Below are 26,652 nucleotides of genomic sequence, written 5' to 3' on the forward strand. Positions count from 1 at the left end.
GTGTGATTTGTCCTAGGTCATTAGGTATTTTTCAACTTTCCTTCCTCTTTTGAACTACTGCTTAATCATTATCAATCCTTATCATCTAGGAGTGCTTAGTTTTGAGTGGTATTTGCTTTTTGTGTTTGTGTGGTGTTATTGTGGTGCACTGCATGTGTCTTTGTCATAGATAATAGCTGAGTGTTCCGGAAACAGGCACTTGTGTTCTTATTATGTTTCCCACATAGGCCAACATATCTCAACTGTACTGTATGACTTATTGTATCAATATTATATAAATGGCTGGGTTGTGCAACAAAATACAGTTGGTGGTCGATGTTTTAAGGACGTGTAATGCATGACATTTGGTGGCCTAGGTGTATTATCATTGCATGAACTTCTGCCCATTTCAAGACAGGCATTCATGCCTCGTCTCACATGAGGTATTTGTCAGCTGAATCACTGGCTCTGCCACAACTTATATTCATACAGTACTACTTTCTCATTGAGGAGTAGAGGTAAATATTTTTCTTTCTTTTGACTTGACTGGCTATGTTTCTTTAAGTGGTAGCTATCTATGGTTGTCACGTCAGTATATGACATTTGTCCCTCGTGGGTTAGTTATTTTGCAGCAGTGAACTTTTGATAAGTTTTCCGATCTGCCTCAGGAATATATATGTGCTTGTGTCAATCATATCATGCCAGTAGTGTTTTGGAGGGTATTTGTGCTGTAACAGTCATCAATAACATAGCTTCATAGATGTTGTTATGAAGATGTTTTGTCATGAAACTGTGTCAAATGTTATTATGTGTTTCTGTTTTTGATATAATCTCACCTGTTACTGTCACAAGGCGACTATGCTTGTCGTAAGAGGCGACTAACGGGATCGGGTGGTCAGGCTCGCACATGTCATCGGTTCCCAATTGCGCAGATCTATGCTTATGTTGTTGATCACTGGATTGTCTGGTCCAGACTCGATTATTTTCAGACTGCCGCCATATAGCTGGAATAATGCTGAGTGCGGCGTAAAACTAAACTTACTCACTCACTATTACTGGTTGTCATAAATGTGATAGTGGAAATTCACACATGAGTTCAGCTTGTTGGAACCTTACTTTCATCATAGTCTTGGTGTGAAGCTTGCATATTTCCGTGTTGCAAGGAAAGTTTCATTTGTGAAAGGAACTGAGTCTCCTTTCAAGTGGTCATGTGATTTGCCTTGTGCCAGGGCTGTCATTTGCCATGAAAACAGAAATATTGCAGGTTAGGCGGAATATATTAACTTGAATTTTTCAGTTTGAGAAATATTTTTACCTTTATTATGCAGCCACATCTCTGATTATTGGTACATGCAAGAACATGACATTTTTTTAACTCTGCTTAAAGAGCCTAATCAGAGGGTTTTTTGAGTCTTGAATCGGCAGAGTGAGAGGCTTGCTAGACATGGCATATTGATTTCTGCTGCTGTCTTGATAGGTTGGTTATATCTGAACTTACCATTTCCATGGATAGACAAAGCGTGTATCTTTGTATTGGGGACATTTTTTCGTATTTTTGGTATTTATCTTGGTTGTTCCTTCTTAACCGTTTTGTTTTTGTGTTCTAGGACTGGAGCCTATCCCGGGAGGCCAGGAAGACCAATTGACGGGTATGGCCCGGAGAAAGAAGGGTATGACAGGACACGTGCAGTGTCTCCACCCCATCCTCCAGTTATTACTCGCCCAGCAGAGCTACCTGCACGTATAAAATCTGTTTCCATATCTCGGTCTCCTAGCCAAAGTCGGTCCCGGTCACCAAGGTCAAGGTCTCGATCAAGCAGTAGTGGAAGCTGGTCTTCTCACAGCAGCAGGTCAAGATCAAGGTCACGGAGGTAAGTATGATTATGTTCATATTACAAGAACAAACTATGAAATAACCAGCTTGGACTGTTGGATTGTACCACAAATGCTGCAAGTGGATTCAGCATATTTTACTTTTATGTGCTTCACGAAGAAAACATTAACAGCATTTGCGTTTGAGTTGAAATGTGGAGACATGTGAAGAGTTAGTCATCTTTTTTCAGTCAGGGAAGCAGTCATGGCAGTCGGTTACAAGGGTCAGTCACAGCAGGGTCCAAGCTTCCATCATTGGATGGCAAGGACTCACAACATGATAAACAGAAGAGTGACGACCAGTCGAGTAATGCAGAAAGGAAACCTCTTGGCATCTGTGTGACAGGGTTGCCACTTCGCTCCAGTGGTATGTGTTGTCGCATTTGTTTAAGTACTTACTTCAAAATAACAAGGGCTTCTTTAGATATATGTCAAATCTCCTGTATTTCTTTGTCATTTGATTGAAGGTCGACAGGTTTTGGAAACTGGTCCTTGTTTTGCTTAATGAGAAAGCAGCAGAATTGTCATTCAGTTTGTCAGTTTGTTTAAATTTGGCTTTGTGTTGTCAAAGAAGATCAAAGTAGATTTCTTGGCATATTATTAGTTTTATTCAAGTTCGAATTTACTTGTGATGATGCCATTACGGTATGGTGTGGGTTCGATTCCCCACATGGGTACAGTGTATGAAGCCCATTTCTGATTCCGTGATAATGCTGGAAAATTGCCAAAAGCATAAAACCATACCTATTATGGTTATGTAAGTTTTAAGTAAGAGATGTTTTCCTTACCAGATACAAGTTTACGAGATGGGTTGTTCCATGAGTACAAGAAGCATGGCAAAGTGACATCAGTGCAGGTTGTGGGCGATGCAGGGGAGCGTTATGCCGTTGTCAGTTTCCGCAGGCCAGAGGATGCATCCAAGGCTCTAGAAGCATCTCAGGATAAGATGTTCTTTGGAACTCGCATCAAAGTTACCCAGCATGAGGGTGTAGGTTAGTATATAGACTCTCTACTTGATGCAAGAATGCAAGTATTTAATATGGTTTGGTTATTGTGTAAGAGGGTGTTCAGGTGCAGTTCTGCCCTGGTCACACTTGTTTAAAACATGTAAGAAAAAATGACGAGAGCACCTGATTTTGGTGAATCATTGGAAGTGTTACTATAAGGTAATCATCACCTGAAGGGACCCTTGAATACGTAACCAGTTAGAACAATAGACTCAGTGATGGCCCTGGTATGTAATGGGTTTCTGCAACATACAGCCACCGGGTGTCACCTTGTCTTGGTGTGGGTGAGCATGTGTCACTGAATTACCTGGTAATTTTCATTGAAAAGTGCCTTGATCCCTTGTACATGGCTCTTTGTGGCTGATGTGCAGGATCACTGGGTCAATGTGGTGGTCATTCAGTTGGAATAACATTCATGCAATTGGCTTTTCATGTTTGATATAGATACAGCTTGTCAAGATTTTATGCATGTATCTTGCTTTAAATGTATTTTTGCCTTTGTTAAGAGGGACAGTCAGGGAAGCCAGTCGGAGTCTGGTATCTATTCCCTTTACAGTATGACCTGACTGCAATATAGCTATAAAGCACTACAAAGCCTCGGGCAGTGGGGTAGCCTTGTGCTAAAAGTGTTTGCACATCATGCCAAAGACCTGGGATTGATTCCCCATTTGTCTTCAGTGTGTGAAGCCTTTTTCTGGTGTCCCTACCGTGATATTGCTGGAATATGTCTTAAAAGCGGTCTAAAACAAAACACACTCCTTCAGAACCAAGTGTTATTTTCTCACCAATGTTCTTGTATATTTCTATTCATATGTGACCAGTCCATTGGGATCCAAGAGCTTTCCTTTGTTCTCTGTAGCCTCTCAAACAAGTATGGACTGTCGTCTTTTTGCAGAAGTAGATGATACGGAATTCCGTCCTTCCGAGTCCGAGCTGGATGAGTACCATCCAAAAGCTACGCGGACATTATTTGTAGGAAATCTGGAAAAGGATACAACAGTATCGGATCTCATCGAGATATTCAAGGAATATGGAGAAGTTATAGTGAGTTTTACATAAAAATGGATATTCAGAACCTTTTTGTTAAGCTTGTAGTGGAATAGGTATTTTGTTGCAAACCTCATGGGAATTGATATTATTCTAGCTTCATATTTTCTCAGTCAGGTAATTGTTTATAGAGTTGTTTTAATCCACAAGGCTGTGTGTAATATTCATCTAAGAAGCTTTTCCCTTTGCTCCCAGTTGCCCATGATTTAGATTGGAATTGAGTATTTCAATGAGACTGTTTAAATTGATACTATTTGGACATATTCTGACCCTATAGCTCCAGCAGGAAATTGCATTTTCATTTCAAACGTTAAACCTAGGCAATGACATATGTTACTATGTGTTTTTCATTTTGACCCAGGATGTTGATATCAAGCGTCAAGGCGCAGCCTCTGCTTATGCATTTGTCCAGTATGCCGACATCGTCAGTGTTGTGAAGGCGTTACGACAGATGGAAGGAGAGCATATCGGAGCCAATAAGATAAAGGTACAAAAAATTGTGAAATAGTGTTTCGGTTCATATGAATATTTCAGGATGATGATACTAGTTTCAGAATGTTGAATGGTGATAGTAATTCCAGATGATGATACCATTTTTGATGATCGAATGGTGTTCATTATCATGTTCATTATTCTGATGGTATATTCAAAGAACAGTAGCATTGAAACAAGTGATTAATTAATTTCATGCTGTGGAAAGTTGTTTTTAGATGTTAATTAAGGCCAGACACTGCACCTCACATATGACAAAATGCTTATGAAGTATTTCTTAGGTTTAATTAGTTTTAACTTAGAGGTATACATGTTAACAATTGATAAAGAGTCTTTTCCAGGTGATGATGCCACTGGTTGCCATGGAAACATCCAAGGTGGCCGCCAAAAGCCTGAAAAATGATGAAACTTAGTGAAAGTTTTTCTCTAAAACTAGTAAAGATATCTAAACAATTTCAGCTTTACATCATAGCTTGGGGTGTGTAGGGTGCAATGACACAGAGAAAATATTAAAAAAAGACAGTTATGTTATTTAAACTTTTTGGAGTTGATTTTTCACTCACATTTTATTTTTTAAAAAGAAATCAGGGAACAAAATTTAAAAAGTCTCTCTGTTATTGCATAAAGTAATCAACTGCCTATGTGTACACAAAATTTCATTCAAATTGGGTGATTAACAACCAAGAACTATGTGCACTAGGATTGCTAATGACGTGTATGGAGAAAATGAGGGAATACGTTTGGTCATGGTTTTTTTCTACTTTGACACCAGACAAACACATTCAAAATCTCAGTTTACTGAAGGAATGTATTCCAAATACATGAAACAATTCATATACAAAAAAAAATAAAACAAGAAAAATTAAAATCCAGTTCACATTACAACAATTACTCAGTTGCCTCAACACAAATTCGGTCCCTTCACACCCATTGGTATGATCGATCAGTTTGACATACATTGTCACAGAAATGAGATTGAAGGTTTTCAAAAGATTTATATTTTGAAAGTTTTATGCGTGAATATCCATTCTTACCTTCAAAGGATTCTGTGGGAATGTTTTCCTCAAAGGCGTGGTCCCTACATGTTTCCGATGTATCGAAAATGTCAAAGCTGTCAGAATTTAACACAAGCTTGATCGCGAAGTAACAAAGATCGCCGAATGGTGCATTGTGGGACATTTCCCCTTGCCGAATGTTGCACTGTGGGATACTTTCCTTACAAAGATGTTTTCGTACGGAATACCTATCGCGGGAAAGTGAAGATATCCACACGTGGAATATCTATTTTTAGGATGTTTTTGACCAGCAACATGGCGGAAACGATCAGCTTTCTACCGATGTATAACATGAATGGGTTCATTTACGCTAGAGGGGCGTGGTTACGGATGAAAGATCAGTGTTTTCAGGGTTTGATTACACATATTTAAATATTTCCACAGATATGATGATGTTTTTAGGGGTTTATATCAAATTTAATGACATTATATCAAAAACAGCATGTTGTATCGCGAAGTACATGTGTCAAATACATGAAAAAAATCAAAATCTCGATTTTGATAAATTGAAGCAAAAATGTCAATTTAAGGTGCCGTGTCTGGCCTTAACAAATCTTTCCATAATGACCACAACCAATCTTTGCATTCAGTATATCATAATGTATAAGTGAAGTTTTTCATACCAGGATTAGATTGATTTGAACAGACATGATTTTATTGCTGCTAATGTGCTTTGTCGAAAATCATTGTTTTATTGATTTTGAAGGTTTAGGCAGAAAGATGGCCTTATATGTGAGATACATGTGTTGATACTTCAAGTGTTTTTCACACCACCTCTTCTAATTTCAGCTTGGGTTCGGAAAAAGCATGCCTACAAACTGTGTATGGCTTGACAACGTAGGTGAGAATGTTGGTGACAAGTACCTCTGTCGAGTGTTTGGTCGCTATGGAGAAGTTAGTCACGATGTCATAGACAGAACTAAAGGAAGAGCTTTGATCTATTTCTCCAATCTTGATGATGCCCAGTATGCTGTCAATGAAATGAGGAATCGGAGTTTAGGGGGCAAGAAAATACAGGTAAGATCATTAATTATCTTTTTGAAATCTCCGTTTTGTTGTTTGTAGATGATAAAATAGAATGAAAACAACTTGTATGAGTGAGAACAACTTGTATGGATATTTTATGATAATTGCGTTTAATGTTTCTGTTCTGTTATTTTACATGAAGAAGCTTGTTAGAAATCCACTCCAATTTTGAATCTTGTTCTTTTTAGATTGACTTTGCTAGCCGTGAGTGTCAAAACAAATTCTTTGACAAGATGGAGAAGACTGGACAGCTTCGTCCTGGAGAGTGGCCAGATGAACGAGGGGGAACTCGTTTCAGGAGAAACTTTGAATTCCCAGAAACCTTCCAAGAAGAGTAAGTTGATACCTGGATTTCATTTCTTGTCTGATGCACAGTCTTTGGTTGATTTATGTTCAGGATCACTGGCAACAAAACATATCAAGATCTCTTCTAATGTGGTGTCGTTTTTATATGTACCGTAAGTTACGGTAGATGAGCTGAATTTGCTGAATTTTGATTTACCAACAAACAGTTATGAAAATGGTTAGCATCATTATTAAGATTTTCCCCTTCAGGTTGGTTGTGCAGATATTAAAATATAACAAAAAAACAAGGTTCTTTGTTTTGGGTTTTATTTAGAAACAGTACATATTGCATTGGAAACTTTCACATCCAGCGTAAAATCATGCGACTCGCCACTTTTAAGTGATGACTTTATGAACATAAAACTCTTCATTTGGTGATGTGAGTTTTTGAAGAAAACCAAAGATATATTTCATCATCAAGTGTTTGAAACATTAAATAGTAGTTGCAAAATCACTTGTGTTTCATTGTGAGAAAATGTGATCAATTACTTGCTCATTTGGTTTTTGCGACTAATCTTTTTATTGTTTCAATTAATTGGAACACCATAACAGTTAGTAAAATTTTGACATTTCTGACTCATTGATGCCAACAGTGATTGGTACGATATTAAATAATATCCAAACACAGGTTCCCACATTATGGGTAAGTGAAATCTTTGTTTAATACTATTCTCACCACACACACTCTGGTTTTACATCCAAGTGAATGAGTGAGTTTAGTTTTACGCTGCACTCAGCAATATTCCAGCTATATGACGGCAGTCTGTAAATAAACGAATCTGGACCAGACAATCCAGTGATCAACAACATGAGCATCGATCTACGCAATTGGGAACCGACAAGCATAGTTGCCTTTTATGGCAAGCATGGGTTGCTGAAGGCCTATTCTACCCCGGGACCTTCACGGGTCTTTACATCCAAGACGGTAACTGTCAGTTGTCATGTGGTCTGAGTTGGAAGTGATAAGGAACCCAACACAGGGGGATGCCTTTTCACACTGATATTTTTGTCAATTTATGGGATCGGGGTGTCTATGAAACTGGCTTCTTATTTTACAGTAATATCAAGAAGCAGCAACAGTCATAAGGCCTCATGGAAATGCTGCCTGTTTCTAAATACCCTATTATATCTCCTCCAGGCAAACTCGAACTTTCACTCCAACCCCACCGTTCAAGAAAGGCTTTTTCCGGGGAGCCAGGAACAGTAGGGGCAGTACGTCAACCTACAGAGACAGAGGAAGAGGCTCCACAGAAGGTTTCCAGGAAGAGTTTGCATCTCGAAGACAGAGGTGTGTGTCAAAAAGTAGCCTTGATATTTGTCCTCCATTGATTTAAATTGCCCTGTTGCCCGTTGTGTGTCAAAAGCAGTTAGGATTCCCCATTGTCAGTTTACAGAGACATTAAGTTAATGAAGTCAGCATATATACTGATGGACCAGATGCATTTTGTGGGGTTTTTTTTATTATATTCTGAAGGATGTCTCTGTATTCCAATTGCAGCTTCGTTCAGTGTGCAGTTGATACTTGTGCCTTCATGAAGAAATACATTTCTTCCGGCTTTAATGTGATTTCCCTGTTTCAGGTCAACGGATGGTTTTTCACAAAGCAGTGGTGAATACTTCAAGGCGGAAGATTCCTATGAACAAGAACTCAGGGAATATGGCCACAGCCAGAGACAGAGAGAAAGGGGCCACAGTAGCCCAAGACGTACAGATGAACGCTATGATGAGAGACCGTCACGGCGGTCATCTTGGGACTTATCACTGGACTCTTATGATGATAGGAGTAAGGATAGAATGGACCTTTATGGGCGGAGTGATAGCCCAGGCAGTGATCGGAACTCTTATCGCTCAGAAAGTCGGTACCGTAGTAGGTCCGATGATAAAAGTTATTCCAGAGATCGGTTTGATCTCGAAAAACACAGAGACTTTGATCTTCATAGTGACCCAAGTAGGAGTCAGTCTCCAGTATCATTCCACAGCCCCACCAGAAGTCCAACGCGGAGAAAAGATGATGAACTGTCAAATCGGTCAACACCAACACCAACTAAGGAAGAACCACCTATGCGCCGTTATTATTCTGATGATTATTCACGGAAATCCCGTTTAGAACGGAGTAATTCAATTCATCGACACGTGTCAGTGGATGATTCTGTGTCTACTAAAAGTCAACCATGGAGTGTTGTGTCAGTGACTACAGGGAAACCTCAATCAGAAATTGTGAAACCACCCGAGAAAATGTCTTCTCGGAAACGTTCTTATGAGGAAGCCATGCTTAGCAAAGACCTTGCCAAAAATTCCAAGAAATTGGAACGAAGTGAAGGTCATAGTGCATCTTTAAAATCAACAGCCTCAAAAATCAGTGTGACGAAAGCTTTCCTAGCGGAAAAGATGAGACTTGAAAAAGGTGATAAGACACATTTAATACCAAAAGCATTCATTGAAGGACAGATTCATGGGAGTCCTGGTTCAACCAACAGTCACCCAGAATCGGAAAATGGTTCATTAGGTGAATCTGACTTATTAGAACTGAATACTAGAAAGGAATTTTTACTTCAGAAAATTCAACAGTTAGAGGACACCTCTGATGCTGATCCTAACCTCAGTGAGGATGTGCGTAATGTTGTGGCAAGAAGATTCGATGGAACTAAAGGACAACTTATTAAGAGTCTTCAGAGTGGTAAACTTAAGGAAAAGAAACTTGAACTTACTGAAGAAATAAAGAAAATTGACAGCTCTAAAAGTTACCGCAAACAGATGGAGAAATTACGGATACTTGAGACAAAAGTGACTGCTGATGATATTGCACGAAGGAAAAAGTCACCTTCGTCAGCCCTTCCTGTGATAGTGACTAAGTTGGATGAGAGTGAGGGTGAGGACCACCAAGCCGAATCTCCAACAGACACTGGGTCAAGTTTCCGGCAACAGGCTAAGCGCCGGAAATTTGATGTGAAAGATGGTGATATAAATTCAAAAGTGCGTACATATCGACGGAACGATAAATATATCAGTAGTGATGATGAAATGACTGAGAAAGGTTTGAAAAAGAAGGATTTAAGTATAGATTCCTACAGTAAGAATGTGAAATTACATGATGGACTAACGAAATTGGATGTTGGTTATTCAGGGTTTTTCCCTTTGTCCAAATCTCCCCGACATGACATACATACTCCTCTTGAGCCAGTGGAGAGACATGAAAAGAAGTCTCTCAGTCTGCCCATTATTATAAAAGAGGAGTCGGATACCACTCTAGAAGATCCTCGGATTAAGAGGCATCAGCATTCTTATGACGACAGGATATCATCATCTGCTATTGGCAAGGAGATCTCTCCTCATGTTGTGCCTGCTGATAGTTCTACAAACTCGCCAAAAGAAGAGCAGTTGACTTTTGTGATTCGTAATAGTCCGGAGTACCAGAAAAGCCCCAAGGCTTTTGAGGATATATCTGTGAGTCACCATGCTGATGATGTGTCTGAACTTAGCCCGAAGGATATTAATCTTTCAACAAAAACCTGGACTAGACCATTACTTTATGAAATGCCCGAGACTCCTGCTAAGGAATCTACTCAGGAGAAAGGGCTGTCTGAAGTGGAAGGTGTTGTGGACTCTACATCTGTGATGTTATCAGCAAAGGAGGAAACAAGTCCCTCCTCTGCTGCTATTGAAACAGCTATTGAAATAGATGATTCTTTCTCTGATAGTAGTTCAGATGAACCCAAGACTCCTGGAGAGTTAAGTCTAGAGGAGAGGATACGAATCCTGGATGAGAAGATGAGCATGCCAGTAATGAACAAACCTCTGGAAGCATCACTTCTCACTCCTAGTACGTCCACCTCCTCACTGACCTCACCCCTGACTGGACTATATTCAAAGTTTAGGATTAGAAAGAAGCAGGATGCTACCCAGGGCCTTGGTTTCAGCCAAGGTTCAGAGGATAAAAAGCCTGAACCTTCAGACATTGTGAAGCAGTTGATGTCCAGACGCAGTAAAAGTATTCTTGATCAAGATTCTAAACGTCTTGAGCAGATTAACAAGAAATATGAACCACCAGATGTGAAAGTGCCACTTGTTAATTCCCCTCCCAAAACATATGTTCCAGTCCCAACAAAAGCTGCTGTGAAACAGATGCCAGTAACATCAATGAGTGCTCTTCAAGGAATAATGGGTCCCTTTAGTTTTGATGGTTCAAGTAGTTCATTCCAATCCCCTTCCTCTATATCTCATTCACTTCATCAGCAGGTAGTGCATGCTCCTCCATTGCAGCAGTTCCCAGCATCAGCTTCACCAGCACCACATCCTCAGACACCAGCACTGTTAAGGGAATCTACTTCTAGTCACAATTCTACACCATCTTTCACAGTACCATCGTTACCAGTGCAGCCATCTCATCAGCAACAGCAGCAGATAGTATCTACCTCAACAGTTCACTCTCACCTTTCTTCCTCAGCTGTTAGTACGCAACAGTTGTCACCGTCAGTCAGTACCCAAATGTCTGCTTCATCTCCAACATTCACCTCGTCTCATTCAGGGTTTATGTCTGGGTTCCAGTCACCCAAACATCCAAGTGTTTCTCCTGCAGACACACCAAAGCAGCAACAAAAGCAAACATCTACTAGTGCTACTTCTGTTGCTAGTAGCATTGTAGGGGAATCTCAGCAACAGTCAAGTCAATCTTCAGTTGTTGTCAGTACTCCAAACAGTGTAAGCGAACCTGTCTCAAGCTCAACTGGAACTATATCAGTATCTCCAACAGCAACATCCATCCCAACAGCAAATAAAGAAACACATTACCTGGCTGCTCCAGTGCAGAAAAGGCGACCTTCTGATACAATACAAACACCTGTCATGTCCTCCAACCATCACCCAGAACCCATGGACACCCAGTCGTCCTCACCTTCCAGAACTCCTACCACATCCAGATTGGACTCAACGTCATCATCCACCAGTAGCCAGTCCATAACTAGTCCTGTTGTACTTCCTCAGGAAGCTAAGAAGGAAGCTGCAAGTGTTGCTAAGCTCAATCCTGACCAACACTCAACACCACTGAAGAAAGAAGCCTCACAGCTAAAGGAAGAAAAAGAGACCAGACATTCACTCCCACCTGTTTTGATGCGTTCCAAGTCAAGTGATGAGAGGTCATCAAAGTCCACAAAATTGTCATCCCAGAGCAAATCTTTTGAGATGACAGAAAAGAAACCTGAAACATCCAATGATAAGAAGAAGGAGAATGTTCATAAGAGTCATGACAGTCACTCCCAGCACTCTAGCCACAAGGAGAAATCTGATGCAAAGAAAGACGGTGAAGACAAACACCACCACAAGGCATCTTCATCAGATAAAAAGGTTTCCAAGTCACACAGTCAGGAGAAAGAACACAGGGAAGAAAAGAAGCATGAATCCTCATCTCACAAGGACAAGATACGACATGACTCTGGTGCCAAGGTCAAAAGTCATAAGGAAACTGACAGTGCAAATCGTGAGAAGACCAAGACCAAGCATAAAGAGACTGAGAGCAAGAAAGACAACAAAGATCACTCTTCTGAGAAACTCAAATCAAAAGACAAGGGTCATGAGGACAAGAAGCATGAAAAGGACAAGAGAGCTGATGAAAAGAAAGCCGAGGAAAAGAAAGCAGAAGAAAAGAAGGCTGAGGAAAAGAAAAGCGAGGAAAAGAAGGAAGAGAAAAAAACTGATGAGAGGAAAGCAGAAGAAAAGAAGGATGACAAGAAGATGGAAGAGAAAAATGAAGGAAAGAAGACAGATGAAAAGAAACCAGAGAAGAAAGATAAAGTAAAGAGTAAGGAAACAAAACCTGACAAAGTTAAAAGCTCTTCTTCTCAAAGTGAAACTAAGTCTGACAAGTCAGCATCCAAATCTCAAGATAAAGTGAACAAGGAACACAAAGAGTCCAAAAAGACCTCCTCTTCTTCCTCTTCGACCAAAGACAAGGTTCCTAAAGACTCAAAAGATCAGAAGGACCAGAAGAAGAAAGCCAAAGAAGGGGAAAAGGCAGAAAAGACATCAAAGACTTCATCAAAAAGTGATAAAAAGACTGAAGGAAGCAGAGACAAATCAGAATCTAAGAGTACGAAAGAGAAATCTGAGAAGAAAGAAGACAAAAAGGAAGAGAAAAAGGAAGATAGGAAAGAGAAGGAGAGGAAGGCAGCGGAGAAGAAAGCAGCAGCCATAGCAGAGAGGAAGATGCTGGCTGAGTTTCTTGTCGATGACTTTGAACCATATGTGTCAATGTATGATAAAGTCAAAAGACGTTCTATTGAGAAAAGTAAGGAAAATGAAACCGAAGATGTTCGTAAAAACTTTGACCGGTTTCAAAAAATTCGGAAGAAGAAGTCCAAGTCCAACCGTGATGATGACAGTGATTGCAGCTCCTTCAACTCCGATGAGGAGAGTGGAATGTCGGGTACACAAAACTCAGAGGAAGATGAACCTGAACCTCCTAAAGAGAAAGTGAGGAAGAAAAAGACTCCGGTTATAGAGAGTTCTTCCTCTGATGAACTTGAGAAATATATAAAACGGAAGAAGAAATCGAAGACAGTGATGCAGAAAAAGGCAAGAAAGTTTTTGGAGTCATCTTCCGGTTCAGATGATGATATGGATATTCTAAATGATGATCAGCCAATCACTAAGCCTGAAAGCAAGAAACCAACAAAGAAAAGGAAATCAAGGGAGAATTGGAGTGATGATGATAATGACGACTTTGAAGAAGTCAAAGTTGAAAAGAGGCTAGAGGACAGATCATTTGTTGATGCTTTTCCATCTGAAATGAGCATTACTGAACCAGAGACAATGGATGAAGGAGAAAAGAAAACTGTTGACCTGGGAAAAAATGACAAGTCCAAAAAGCCAAAGAAGAAGAAGCCGAAGGACAAGGAACTATGTTCTGCATCCAAGTCAAAGAAGAAAGATGCTGATAAACCAAACATTGAGGAAGAAGAGGAAGAGGTATTTCAGCTGGAGGATTTGATAAGGAAAGGAGAAGCAGAACTTCGGCAGATGGAGGCTTATGCAAAGAAAGCAGAAGAAGTGAAGGAAAAACGGGCAGAGGAGATTAAGGAGAAAAAGATGGGTGAACTAAAAGAGTTGAGGGAGGAAAAGGTTGATGAGGTAAAGGAGAAGAAAACTGAAGAAATGAGGGAAAAGAAATTGGAAGAATCACGGGAAAAGAAATTGGAACAATCACGGGAAAAGAAGTCTGAAGAAGCACAAGAAAAGAAGGTGGAAGAAATACGAGAAAAGAAGGTGGAAGAAGTACGGGAAAAGAAATTGGAGGACAAAGAAAAGAAGAAAAGTAAGCTTGAAAAACAGAAAATGTCTAAAGAACACAAGACCTTCAAGACTGAAGAAAAATCTGAAAGCCATATGACAGAGGCTAAAGAAGATAAGAAGACAAAGAATAAATCTGAAGACAAGTCGTCAAAACATAAGAAAACTGACAACAAGGTTGACATAAAACCTGAAGAACTGAAGACTGCTAAAGTAGACATGAAGGCTGATTCTGCTGGATCAAAGAGTAAAACTGAGTCAAAAGTTGAAGACAAGCCAACGAAAAGCAAACCTGATACCAAACACGATGACAAGCAAAAGCCCAAACTTGAATCAGCTGAAGAGGAACCAAAAACATCTGCTCCCAAATTCGATTCAAGGCCTGATGAAACAGAAGAAGATTCTAAGGTCAAACCGCCAAAGATTGATGCAAAGGAGAAGAAGTCCAAGGCCAAAACAAAGAAACCTAACAAGGAACCTTCAGACATTGAACCTGAAATTAATAAGCCATCACCTGTCTTATTCACGTCCATTGTTAGGGACCCTGAAAAGAATATCTTCTCGGAAATGCATAAATTATCTGAATTTGGAAACAAAGAAACCAAAGTTGAGCCACCAGTTCAGTCAGAGCCTTTTTCATTTGATAAACATTCTAGTCAAGAGGAGGACTCTGATAAAGATCTCATACCTCCCAAGGCAAAGAGAGCAAAGAGGAAGAAGAAAAAGAAGGATGGGAAAGGCAAGGATAGCAAGATGGAAACAGATGACCATCCAACAGTGAACAACACTGAGAAACGAGAACCCCTCTCTTTAAGCTTTGGACAGAAATCTTCAAGTTTGGATGCACATGACATTTCAGCGTTAGCTCAAAAGACATACAACTTTGATGCCTCACAGGATTCAATTCTTGAAAAGTTTGAATGCAAGCCTTTTGGAGAATCGAAGAAGAAAGAAGGACCTTTGTTTGGCAAAAATAAACTAAAGAGTCCTAATAATGATAACAAGTCAAAAGACATTCTGAAGGATTTCAACAAGGATGTTCCCAAAGACATTCATAAAGATGTAAATTTAAAAGAAAGTGTTTCAGATTTAGTAACTGCAGCTGTCAAAGAACCAGTGATTGATCATGCAACTGTGGATTCTAAATTTCATGAATTTGATATCACTTTGTCACCTGAGCCTTTAAATGATATCAATGATACTCCTATCCCAGTTGAAGTCCAAGTGTCAACAGAGATTGAGAGTCAGGAAGTTGATATTGGTTTTAACAGCAAGGCTGAAACAAAGAAAAGCAAAAAGGGAACGAAAAAGGAGAAAGGCCCGAAGACTGATAAGCCTAAGAAGACAAAGAAAAAGGATAAGGAGAAACATGCTTCTGAAAACCTGAATGAGAAACTAATTGAGAAACCGATTGATAAACATACTGCTGAGCCTGTAGAAAAGAAGGAGGCTGAGCCAAAACCTAAAATTCCAGTAGAAATAGTGGAGATAGTGGAACCTAAAACAAAGGAAATAGTCAAACACCATTCTCCAAGAGCTTTTGATTCTTCTCCAGATATGATGAAAGTATTTGACATCTTAGCTAGTCCTCCAAGGGAAAACAAAGAACCTGTGTCACCACCTATGGAAGTGAAGAAATCACCATTCTCATTCCAATCACCAAAGAAGGACACCATTGTTGAACATGATGAATTTACTTTTGAGGACAGTAATGATGCACCTGAGCCTTTCCCTAAGAAGAGTTTAGATCCAGATTGGACAAAGAGATTCAAGCCAACATTTGAAGAAGCCAAATCTGCTGATGATTCCCCACGGTCTCTGGAAGAAATGGATCCAAAGAAACTTGTGATACATTTCCCAGAAGAAAAGGATGATGCAGAAACACAGGAAGACCTGACAATCCACCTGGGAATACCAAACACTGCATCTCTGCCCAAGATTCCAAGTTCAATGGCTGAGGGAACTCCTTCATCAGATGCACCAAGCTTTCCCTCATTGCAAAGTTCCCAAAGTATCTCGTCCATTTCAATGGTGTCCCCAGAACATCATGAACCTGAAGATACCTATCCCTCTTATACAGACATTACTAATGATGAAAAGGCCGCTCAAGCTGCCTCTGATGAAGCCGCGCTAGCAGTAGCATCTATTTTGAATGTAGACCTGGATTCAGCAAGTGTATTCAAAAGTGATGTCCCTGACATTTCAATACAGCCAGCTGATGAACATCTAGAAGAACCAGTCTTGGATGAGAAGGACAGATTATCTGAAGAAGCAGAAGCAGCAATTGCTCACATTCAAGGAACTGATTTGTCTCCGCAACATGTTGAGAAAGTTGATCTTGAACCCACTCCACCTGAAAAACAGGAATGCTCACAGCATCTTCAAGAAGTGAAGGAAGAGGAACCTGTAATACAAATAGAAAAACAAGATGAGCCTGTATTGAAACCCCCTGAGAAAGTTCAGCCAGAATCTCCTGTCTCTGTTGCTAATAAACCTGTTCCTGAAACAAGCATATTTAGTTCTCCAGACATGGATTCTAGTCTCTATGATGACAGACTGGTCATTGCTGAATCCAAACCTGAACCAGCACGCAAAACTCCTAACAAGAGAGTTCCAAGGAGAGGAAGGCGTTCGACCAGGAACAAGGGATCTCGAGATGAAGTTGAAACACCTGTTGAACCAACTCATCCAGAGGACCAATCATCTTCAGATCCACTCAGTAAATCTGGTTTGAGTTCTGACAGTGATAAATGGGACTTTGATAAATCCGAAAGCGAAGACCTTCCTCAGCACATCACCTCTGTGACAGACCAGCCAAGAAGATTAAGATCTCCTAGGGCTGATAGATCTCGTGGACGAGGAGCCTCACGACGAGGGAGGAAACCCAGAGCATGTAACATCAACAAAGAAAATACTGCAGAGATTTCTGATCCTGAGCCTGTGAAACCAGTCTGGGGTGAGGAGACCACAAGAAGGTCATCAACTTCGGATGATAGCTTTTCAGGAAAAACATATCAATTTTGTTCTCGCCTTGAGATGTGTGAGAGTGCCATGGCAAAGACCGATGGCCAGGAAGAAGAAGATTCTACTAATTACAGTTTTACAGAGCCAGAAGAGGGCAATTTAGTCATTGCTTCAGAAGAAGAAGATAAACCATCTCAAGACGTCAGACCATGCACTCCTCAAAGATCTACTCGTAAACGAAAACTTCCAAATTACAAGGCAATGGTTTCTGGAACCTCCCCACGTCCAACCAGATCTTCTACATCTCCTCGTGCTCAGAGAGGTGATGCTCAGTCACCAAAGAATTCAACATCACCAAGGGGTCGAGCTTCTCCAAAAGCCGCTGAATTGGGTTCTCCTGTTGTCAAACTTGAAAAATTGGAGATGGATAGTGGAAAGAAAGAGTCTGGTCGGAGATCAGATGAGTGGAAATCCCCTAAGTGTCCTTCCTTCCCAGAAGATAAACCACCAACCTGCAAGGAAAATATCTATAATTTTGAGACCAGTGAGCAAGATCAAGAGGGGAAAACTGAACAATATCGAACACTCAGAAGCAGAAATAAAAAATCGGCAGATACAGAACCAGTTAAGGCAGAAACTGAGACTGGACCTCAGCATCAAACACCACAGACCAGATCAGCCATTCCGCCTCCTCAGCCAACCTCTGTTCCTCCTTACTCAACACCAGCATCACTCTCTCCTCCTACTGCCCCAGGCGGGACTCATCTCACTCCAGCTGAAGCTCAAGCTCAGGCCATCAAGAACATCATGCAGAGTGTTGCTGCTGAACATGCAGCAGAGCAGTCCCTAGCTTCTCAAACTGTGTCCAATGATACCTCGTCCTTCATGAGCCATGTTGACAAGATCATTGATGATGTGTCCAAGGGCATCTTTGGTATGAGTGAAGATGGAGATAAGCCAGATCCTGTGAAGTATGAGAAGCAACCAGAGACATCGTTGCCAGTGTCCATGCCTTTGCCAACTCCCACAGTTGTGGCTTCTTCAGGTATGATGTTTGGATTTCAAATGTACATGTACTTATTTCTTATCTCAGGTTTTATCAATACCAACATATAATGCATAAAACACTTCTAGCTTATAAGAACCTGCATCAAAATGTCATTCTGTGCAATAAGCAAGAAGTTGTCTTTCATTGTTTTGTGTTTCATTTTTGACTACTAGAATGGATATCAAACTCTTCACAAACAAGTATATCTATCCTTCCTTTTTTCCACAGAAATTATTATGCTAATGTCTCCAAGGAGTTTATGTGTAATCTAATTCGAATTTTTGCCATTTCTCTTTCAGAAGAAAAGAGTGTTAATTCCAAAATCTATGACATCCTAACCCAGAATCTGAAACAAGAGCATACTATTAAATCTGAACATTCCCAACTCAGTCGAACTTCTGAACCTGGAAGTTTGCTCTCAACCTTTGTCAGCATGCCCAGTCCTGCCCTTGTCACAATAGCTTCGCAGATCCGCAACGACCCTGGGATGACTCCAACTTCGACCAAGCACCACCCAGTGCCTGAAAATCCCATGCTACAAGCACAGGGCAGTATGCCTATGGCAAAACTGCCAAACACAACCATGCCATCGCCTGCACTGATTAAACATGAAGACAATCTCAGTAACAAACTTTCCTCATCAAGCAACCTTGCTCAGTTCAGTGACAGTGTGCAGAGACATGGCCATCATGTGGGTAAATCAACATCAATGTCAGTAACACAGCCTATGGCTAATGTCAAAACCAGCAGTATCATGCAAAACCCTGTGGCATTGATAAGCAAAGCTTTAGCTTCTCCTGTGTCGGCTCCAGCTCAACCCAAACCAAAAAGCATCCCTCCACAAATGACTACACCTCCACCTCCACAGATGTCGAGCTCTGGGATCCAGCCACAGAGACCACAGAGTGTGCAACTGCCTGTGACCCATGTGCCGGCCAGCAGTGCAGATACAATAAACATTCAAAGGCCACCAAGTGCACATAGTCATGTCCAGTTCCAGGTTATGCCAGGACCGCCAAGAGACCAGCCTCCAAAGTCTCAACTTGTTGAACCTAAACTTGAACCTGGTAAACCTGGTCCTGAAGCCAAAGGAAGAACGGCACATCCACCTCACATGGGTACACCTCCATTCATGATCCCTGGGATGCAGGCAGGTCAGAGGATGCCAGGACCTCATGGATACCCCTTCATGCCTCATGTAGATCCAAGACTGATGTCTCCAGTGAGTTCCAGAGAATCCCAGAATCACGGCAAAGAGGGTCCTAGAAAGCCAATGACTAATCCTCATACTATGAATTCACGAGACATGTCCCGTCCTCCAAGTCAAGGTCAAATGCAACAACACTTTGTTGGGGACATGCCCAGGCAGCCAACACCTGATACCTTGCGACAACCCCACCTTCAGAGGGATCAGACCCGTCAACCAGGTCCTGTTGAACAGATGAGACAAATTGCTGAACTGAAACGACAGTCTGTATCAGATGTGGCAGCTGACCAGTTGAGACAGAGGGCCCAAGCTGATCACATCCGTCAGCAGCTGGCAGCTGGGGAACAAATTATGTCAGCTGAGCAGCAAAAACGTCACCTTGAGGAACAACTGAGGCGGGAAGAACAGATGAGGCGAGAGGAGCAAATCCGACATCGCCCAGAGACAATGCACCACATGCAGGAGCACCTGCAGCTACAAGAGGCAATCCATCAGGGCCGTAGTGGAGAGAGACAGAGGGAAAGTGAAGTTTTACCCCACATGATCAGATCTTCAGATGACCCTCAGAACCTTGTGAGAAGAGAACAGATACATAGAGCAGAGCAAAGGTTTGCGGACATGCGTCATGGAGGAATGGAAAGGACATCAGACATTCAGAGGATTGTGAACCAGAAGATTGAATCTGAGGTTCGTCAGGGACGTCATCCCCAGTCAGGCCCTCAGCCCAGAATGCATGCTCCATCTCCTGACGTTGCCATCTGTGTCAAAACTCCACCTGCAACATCAGCAGCCAATGCCTTCATTGCTGGAGTTGTTGTCGGCCACCCTAGTTCCCTCTCTCCCAAGACCGCCAGCCCTGTTGGCCAGGTGAGCAAGGTTGGACAATGCTTTACTTTGTTGTTGTTACTACTACTACTACTACTACTACTACTACTACTACTACTACTACTACTACTACTACTACTATATTATAAGATGTTTATATAGTGCACATATCCAGGCAACAGGAACAAACTGAATGTGCTGGTATTTTCCCTCAATCATTGAATGTCAATCTCAACAGCATATAATATTATCTGTCTCAATTCCCTGGGCATCATCCAACTCTTGCAGTCTCTAGGTGCACCGAGTTGATGTTGTGATGCTTTACACAACATAGCTTCTGGTGTAATTGGATCTGCTCAATACTTATAAATGTTATCTTAAAAATGTACATTATGAATGATTGAGAAAAATATATTTTAAGGTTTCAGTCAGTCTTTTATGTCAGCTAGTGAAAATTCTATGCCATACAAACCTCCAACCAATGGTGGCCCAGTGCCGATAAACTTGGTAAAGGTAAACGATGTCTGAATAATTGCTGTTGTTACAGGTGATTGAGCGTCTGCCCAACCCACATGTGCCTGTGTCAGGTCAGCCAGGGCGCATGATATATCAGGACGCTCAGATGCAGCAACAGCAACAGCAACAGCAGCAGCAGCAGCAGCAGCAGCAGCTCAGGCAGAACAAAGGTGAGGCTTATTACATGAATATCATCAACCCACATCAAGACCACATCACTCAGTTACCAATGAAAGAAACCCTCAGTCAGAATGGGTACCCATGTGTGCTTCCCGCCATTGGTATTTGTCTCTATTCAGAGAATTTGTATCCATTCACCATGAATAGACAGACAATACTGATGCCAAACAATGTTAGGTTGTAGAAGGGATTTCTTCCTGAATTCATTGTTTAGATTGCACATAGAAATTCCTTGTACATTTTAGACGCAGACAGTCCTCGTAATGCGCCAACTCCATCTTCACAACCAGAAATGAGGCCTCCTTCAAGAGAGATGATCTACTTCATGCAGCAACAGCAACAGCATCAACAACAACAGCAGCACCGCATAATGCTGCAGGAAGCTGCTGCACGTGATAGGAAGATGCCTGAACATCCTCACCCTTCCCAGTCTCCCACAGTCCTGAATCTCGCAGACCCTGAACTGCGACAGGAGGGTCGGAGCAGCAAAGGACCACAGCCATCCTACCCCTTGCCGTATGACCATAAGATCATGATGTCTCAAGCTGACGGAAGGATCCCATCATCAACACCCAGTGCATTTGTTCCACCAGGAGGGATGGTAGGACAGAGACCCGAAATACCTCCAGGTGTTCCTCCTCATCTCTACAGACCAGACCTCTTCCCTCAAGGAATCAGACTGCCCATTGACCCAAGGATGTATCCAGGCATCGACCAGCCAGGCTTCATCCCTGGTCGTGATGTGTCGCTTGTTGTACCACCAGGACATTTCCCACCTCAGATTTTGGACAAGATGAGGATGGAACAGCAACAACAGCAGCAGCAGCAACAGCAACAACAGCAGCAGCAGCAGGTGGAGGCTCATCGATCTGTGCCTCGGCAGGAGCAGGGTGGACCCCAGGTGATGATGCCTGGAAACCCGACCCAGCCACAGAGTGCCCGTATGCCAGGTCCAGGAGTGCCAGAGATGATCCAGCAATCTCTCATGCAGACACGCAGTCCCTTGTACGATATGCCCAGAGACAAACATATGAGAAAACTGGAGGTAAGCTTGATAGTGAAACATAACATGTCTGGATCAAGAGCATATTAAGAGTAATAATGAAATCAAATATTAAATGAGTGAAGAATGCAGGATTGAAAAAGAAGAATGACAAAATATGGCTGAACAACTTAGTTATTGCTTTGAGAGCAAATGATGATATTCATCCATGTATTGCTGCCCCAACTTTTAAATACTTCTAGTGAAACATAACATGTCTGGATCAAGAGCATATTAAGAGTAATAATGAAATCAAATATTAAATGAGTGAAGAATGCAGGAGTAAAAAAGAAGAATGACAAAATATGGCTGAACAACTTAGTTATTGCTTTGAGAGCAAATGATGATATTCATCCATGTATTGTCATCCTTCCTTGCTGCCCCAACTTTTAAATGCCTCTCGAAGAAGTTAAGGCACCAGTAATCTTTACAATGAAGGATTTTCATAGAAACTTAATTGTGATACCAAGTTTTCTTATGGAAATGTTACCAACGCCAATGACTCTGGATACAGTTGTAAGTTAGGCTAGTTAGACAGGGGAGTGTTAAGTCGTTTTGTGTAAATAAACCCAGTTTAGGAAGTTCCATCATTACACATACACTCTTTCCTTCCAGCAATATCCAGTTGTGTGGCAAGGTGCTGTGGCGCTGAAGAATGACAACAGCCTGGTACAGATGCACTATGTAGCCGGCAATAGCACCCTGCCCAAAGTGACCCTGCCTCCACAGATCCCAGGGGGCGCTCTTCAGCCACTGAGGATAGCCCAGAGAATGAGGATGGAACATTCACAGCTCGATGGAGTCTCCAAAAGGATGCAAGTGAGTATCACACTCAGTCCAGTTTTGAGACATTTTGGCCCATGGAAAATATATGTATGAAGGATGATACCACATTGGTTTGTTCTACAAGATCCATATGGATCCAAATGGACCTCAGATTCTCAATGCACCAGTGGCAGTTGGGTAGCTTTGAGTTTTGATTCCCCACATTGGTACAGTGTCTGAAACCCACTTCTGGCCTCTGCCATGATACATTAGAATATTGCTGAAAGCAGTCTAAAACCAGACTCGGTCACTTCTTTGGTCTGTGACCTGCAGTTTTTGTCTGTACGCCCCCCTTATTTAGGTTATTGTTCTGTGGTTCATAATTGTACTCTTCATTCACGGATCCATCTGTTTTTGTTTTTGTTTTTTCAGCCAGTATTCAAATTGACATTGCAGAAAGTTATATACACACACTTTCTGATTGCATTGATAAGGGAAAAGAAATGATCAGTTACACAGATGGTGCATGAGGACCTAATTGACTTTCCTTTCTGAAACTGTTTAGTTTCCTTGTGTTCTAGCTCTCTTCAGTTCACATTGACACTAAGTGGTTGTATCCTGTTCTATAAGCATCATGCTTTATCCTGTTTCAGCTTCAGAAGGATTTCTGCATACTCATGGCTATTCCCTTTGGACGCGACCCTCATGACCTGGAGGAGCAGACCAAGGCCTTGTCTAAAGGTGTCATTGAGTACCTGCTTCTGAAACAGGCAGCTGGCATCGTGAACATCCCCATGCCAGGGTCAACACAGGTATGTAGAGACTCGTCACACTTGCTGATTGACAGACCATAGGAAGTACCCTAGTTATGGAAGATGCCCAGACCATTGGTTACTGTTTATTTTTCCACTCTAGGAGCCAGTGGTTTGTATGGGCAGATATGTTATAGGCTCCCATTGTATAACAGGAACTTATTCCCTACTTGGATAGCCATTACTTTTCTGGTGTCAAGGTTTAAAAAACAATTTCATAGTCCTGTTTTTCATGTAGATTTGACACTATTGTTGTATTTGTTTTACTTGTAACCTAACATGATCTGCCTGTTTTTTCAGCCTGCCTATGTGGTGCACATCTTCCCACCCTGTGAGTTCTCACATGACTCTGTAGCCCGGAACACAACAGGGCTAGTGGAACACATTCAGGATCTGGCTCACGCTCTCATCATCATTACTACAGTTGGCTGAGGAGAATGTCATGCACAAAGGCCTGTGTGCCTGGACAAAGGAGGATGAATATGCTAGCTGCGTGCATGGGAGTACAGAGACACCATACTGGATTAGCTTACTGGGAATATGCTTGCAGAACAGAGAAAATACACCAGGAGGAAAACACTGAAATTTCTGGAGAAAAAATGGAGTATTACTTTTATTTATTGGAGCAAGCTATTACCATTTGGAGATGATTGAAGGATACCCAAGGATACCCAGGTGTAACATGAGCAGATACTAGGTATTCTAATACCCAGTGGATACCCAGGGTGCTGCTTAACCTTAGGATATACTTGGATGGTACACTTTACCTGATACAGTCTGATCTTCAGGCTCCCTCTAGCAGCACATCCATGAGGTATTGAGCCAGCTTGAAGAGACCTGATTACAGAATCCCACACCAAAAAAATCGAGTATAACCTGATTGCGACTAACACTGGAATATACATTGTACCTGGATACATAATCTGTGAACTATATATGGTTTATCACCTTTATCAAATTTTCAAGACAATAGACTTACTCAATGTCACACTGATTTTTTCCTGAGGCGTATTTATGAAGTGACAGTTGTCCATGAGCATTGGATTTAAAACAACCAGATGTTCTTTGCAAGCCAAAATCTGAAGATTTTATGAAGTGACAGTTGTCCATGTGCATTGGATTAAAAACTTAACCAGATGTTCTTTGCAAGCCAAAATCTGAAGATTTTGTGACTTTCCTCTTCTAATGGGAACAGTATGCCAGGGACGTAGTGTATGTAGTGATTTTGCTTGTCTGTGTGTTGGCAGGAACACCTGCGTGGCTGGTGGCAAGTTTATGTGCTTATTCATAACACGGATATGACTATCATGATTATTATTATTATTATTCTAATTTGTCTGGAACTGCATGGACCTTCTAAAAGAGACTGGGTCCGTTCAGTTCTGGATGTGAAAAGGCAGCTATTTTGAGTTTGAATTGTTTTGCTCGTTTGTGTTTAGTGTATGTACTGACTGTACAGTCACTGTACAGATTCTACTGTATGGATTACTGTACCGATTGTACAGGGGACCACCATTGACGGTGGATGATCATAAAGCTTTAACGATGCATGCAACAACCACCAAACAGACGGCAGAGTGCTGGAAAGTGCAGTTTGGTCTGTCTGTCCGTCACGTCTGTCGAGCTGTCAGTGGTACTGTGTGCTTCTAAGGATGTACATTGCGATCTCAGGACCTCATTTCAGTGTCGCCGGCACCTTGCCGACCTCAGGATATCTTCTCATGGAATTTGCTAGTGTGCAGTGGACAGAGCTATCAACTGGGTTAATTTTACCAAATTTCATTTTTAAGCTGACCATTTTAGCTGTCTCAGATTGTGTTCATTACACTTGCTTCTGTTCTTGCATGGCTGGCTTGAAGGTACATTTTATGTTGAGCTATCAGTATAGTATCCAGGCAGTTGTTTTTATAGAGCTTGCGTACACACATACAGATCAAAACACGTAAGCCAAAGACAGAATATTGGACTGTAAGATATTCTGTGGTGGGCACGATGTCGGGGAAAATGGCACTAACTATGAATGCTCAAGAGGGCATAGCGCCCCGTGTAAATATGTACAGGAAATTGTAGTGTACAGTTGTAAATCACTTCATTCATAGTTTCATTTTGATCATCATAGTATGTGCTCCTGAAAGCCATGTGTACAATTAACTGCATACAAAATAGAAATGTGATGATTACAAAGCTAATTGGAAATTAAAAAGAGCACCCTTTTTGACCTGAGATGCAATGTTTTAGTGCGATAAATATATCTTGATAAATTCTGTTTTGTCTGTGCAGCCCTCAGTATGAAATCGGCAATTCTTTCACAAATGGGGAACTGATTTGCTGTCTTTCTTTTCCACATTTTCATGTATTTAACACCCTCATATCATGTTGATCATTATGTTTATAAGTCACGTCACCCCATGTCATAATGTCATTGGCTCATGGAAATGTTGTCATTTCATGTCGTCAGCGCGTAGATGTACGTGTAATGGGAGGCTACTCTCACCAGATCAGGGATACCATTCTGTCATGTAATGCGTCCTTCTGCATCTGTTGGTGCATTCTTGTGTCCGTCTTTGTTATGTTACGGTTCCTAGAACCAGTGTCCTGTACTTAAAGCTAAGCTCACTACAGAAACGATTTTGAAAAGTAGGCAAACACATTTTTTAAATATGCTGTGAAATGTAATAGAATGCTGCATAGTAAGCAGGAACAACTTTGTTATTTTCTGTTCTGAAGCTTGTAAAAGATTTTGAAAATTTCGAAGATATTTATGTCTTTGTGCTATTTGATAACATGTATATGGTGAGGAAAGTTACATACCATACCATTCCACCCAGTAGAGTGCAATATTTCATTGTTGGGCTAAGATACATTGATTTGAAATTGTATGGGTGACCATGTGACGAGAAACTGACTGAAATATATTGATACTAGTTCCCCCAGCTGACTAGCTGGAAACTAAATGAAAATGGCATATGATGGTCCAGCCATAGTATGTAGTGCTATTGTTGAATTACAAAGAAAGTTATATCTGTCAGTTGTGTGAGTTTCATGAGAAATTGATCATGACGTGAAGAGCAAAGAGTTTAAAACTTGTCTTGTGAAAATAGGCTGCTGGCTAGCACTTCACAGTTGACAGAATTGGGTTTATGGTTGCCAATATCCTGCGATCCACTGCCATGAAGCTTGTCAAGTCCT

The 26,652-nt window shown here is 41.3% G+C and overlaps 1 protein-coding gene across 4 annotated transcripts in view; it reads left to right on the forward strand.

Annotated features, from left to right (window-relative positions):
- Window positions 1-24,012, forward strand: part of LOC137268865 (protein split ends-like) — a 59,639-nt gene extending 35,627 nt beyond the window's left edge. The window contains exons 4-18 of one of the 4 annotated variants that reach the window (XM_067803440.1): window positions 1,587-1,850; window positions 2,043-2,218; window positions 2,643-2,843; window positions 3,718-3,902; window positions 4,267-4,392; window positions 6,242-6,469; window positions 6,667-6,812; window positions 7,962-8,111; window positions 8,404-18,113; window positions 18,416-20,199; window positions 20,696-20,834; window positions 21,090-21,889; window positions 22,502-22,705; window positions 23,305-23,463; window positions 23,764-24,012. In XM_067803440.1, coding sequence (XP_067659541.1) covers window positions 1,587-1,850; window positions 2,043-2,218; window positions 2,643-2,843; window positions 3,718-3,902; window positions 4,267-4,392; window positions 6,242-6,469; window positions 6,667-6,812; window positions 7,962-8,111; window positions 8,404-18,113; window positions 18,416-20,199; window positions 20,696-20,834; window positions 21,090-21,889; window positions 22,502-22,705; window positions 23,305-23,463; window positions 23,764-23,895 — 14,404 coding nt within the window. In that variant the 3' untranslated portion in view covers window positions 23,896-24,012. The remainder of the gene's footprint in view (window positions 1-1,586; window positions 1,851-2,042; window positions 2,219-2,642; window positions 2,844-3,717; window positions 3,903-4,266; window positions 4,393-6,241; window positions 6,470-6,666; window positions 6,813-7,961; window positions 8,112-8,403; window positions 18,114-18,415; window positions 20,200-20,695; window positions 20,835-21,089; window positions 21,890-22,501; window positions 22,706-23,304; window positions 23,464-23,763) is intronic. The other 3 variants (XM_067803441.1, XM_067803442.1, XM_067803443.1) reach the window with 3 other exon arrangements.
- Window positions 24,013-26,652: the final 2,640 nt, after the last annotated feature.

The sequence above is a fragment of the Haliotis asinina genome, chromosome 16, assembly GCF_037392515.1.
Source record: "Haliotis asinina isolate JCU_RB_2024 chromosome 16, JCU_Hal_asi_v2, whole genome shotgun sequence".
NCBI lineage: Eukaryota > Metazoa > Mollusca > Gastropoda > Lepetellida > Haliotidae > Haliotis > Haliotis asinina.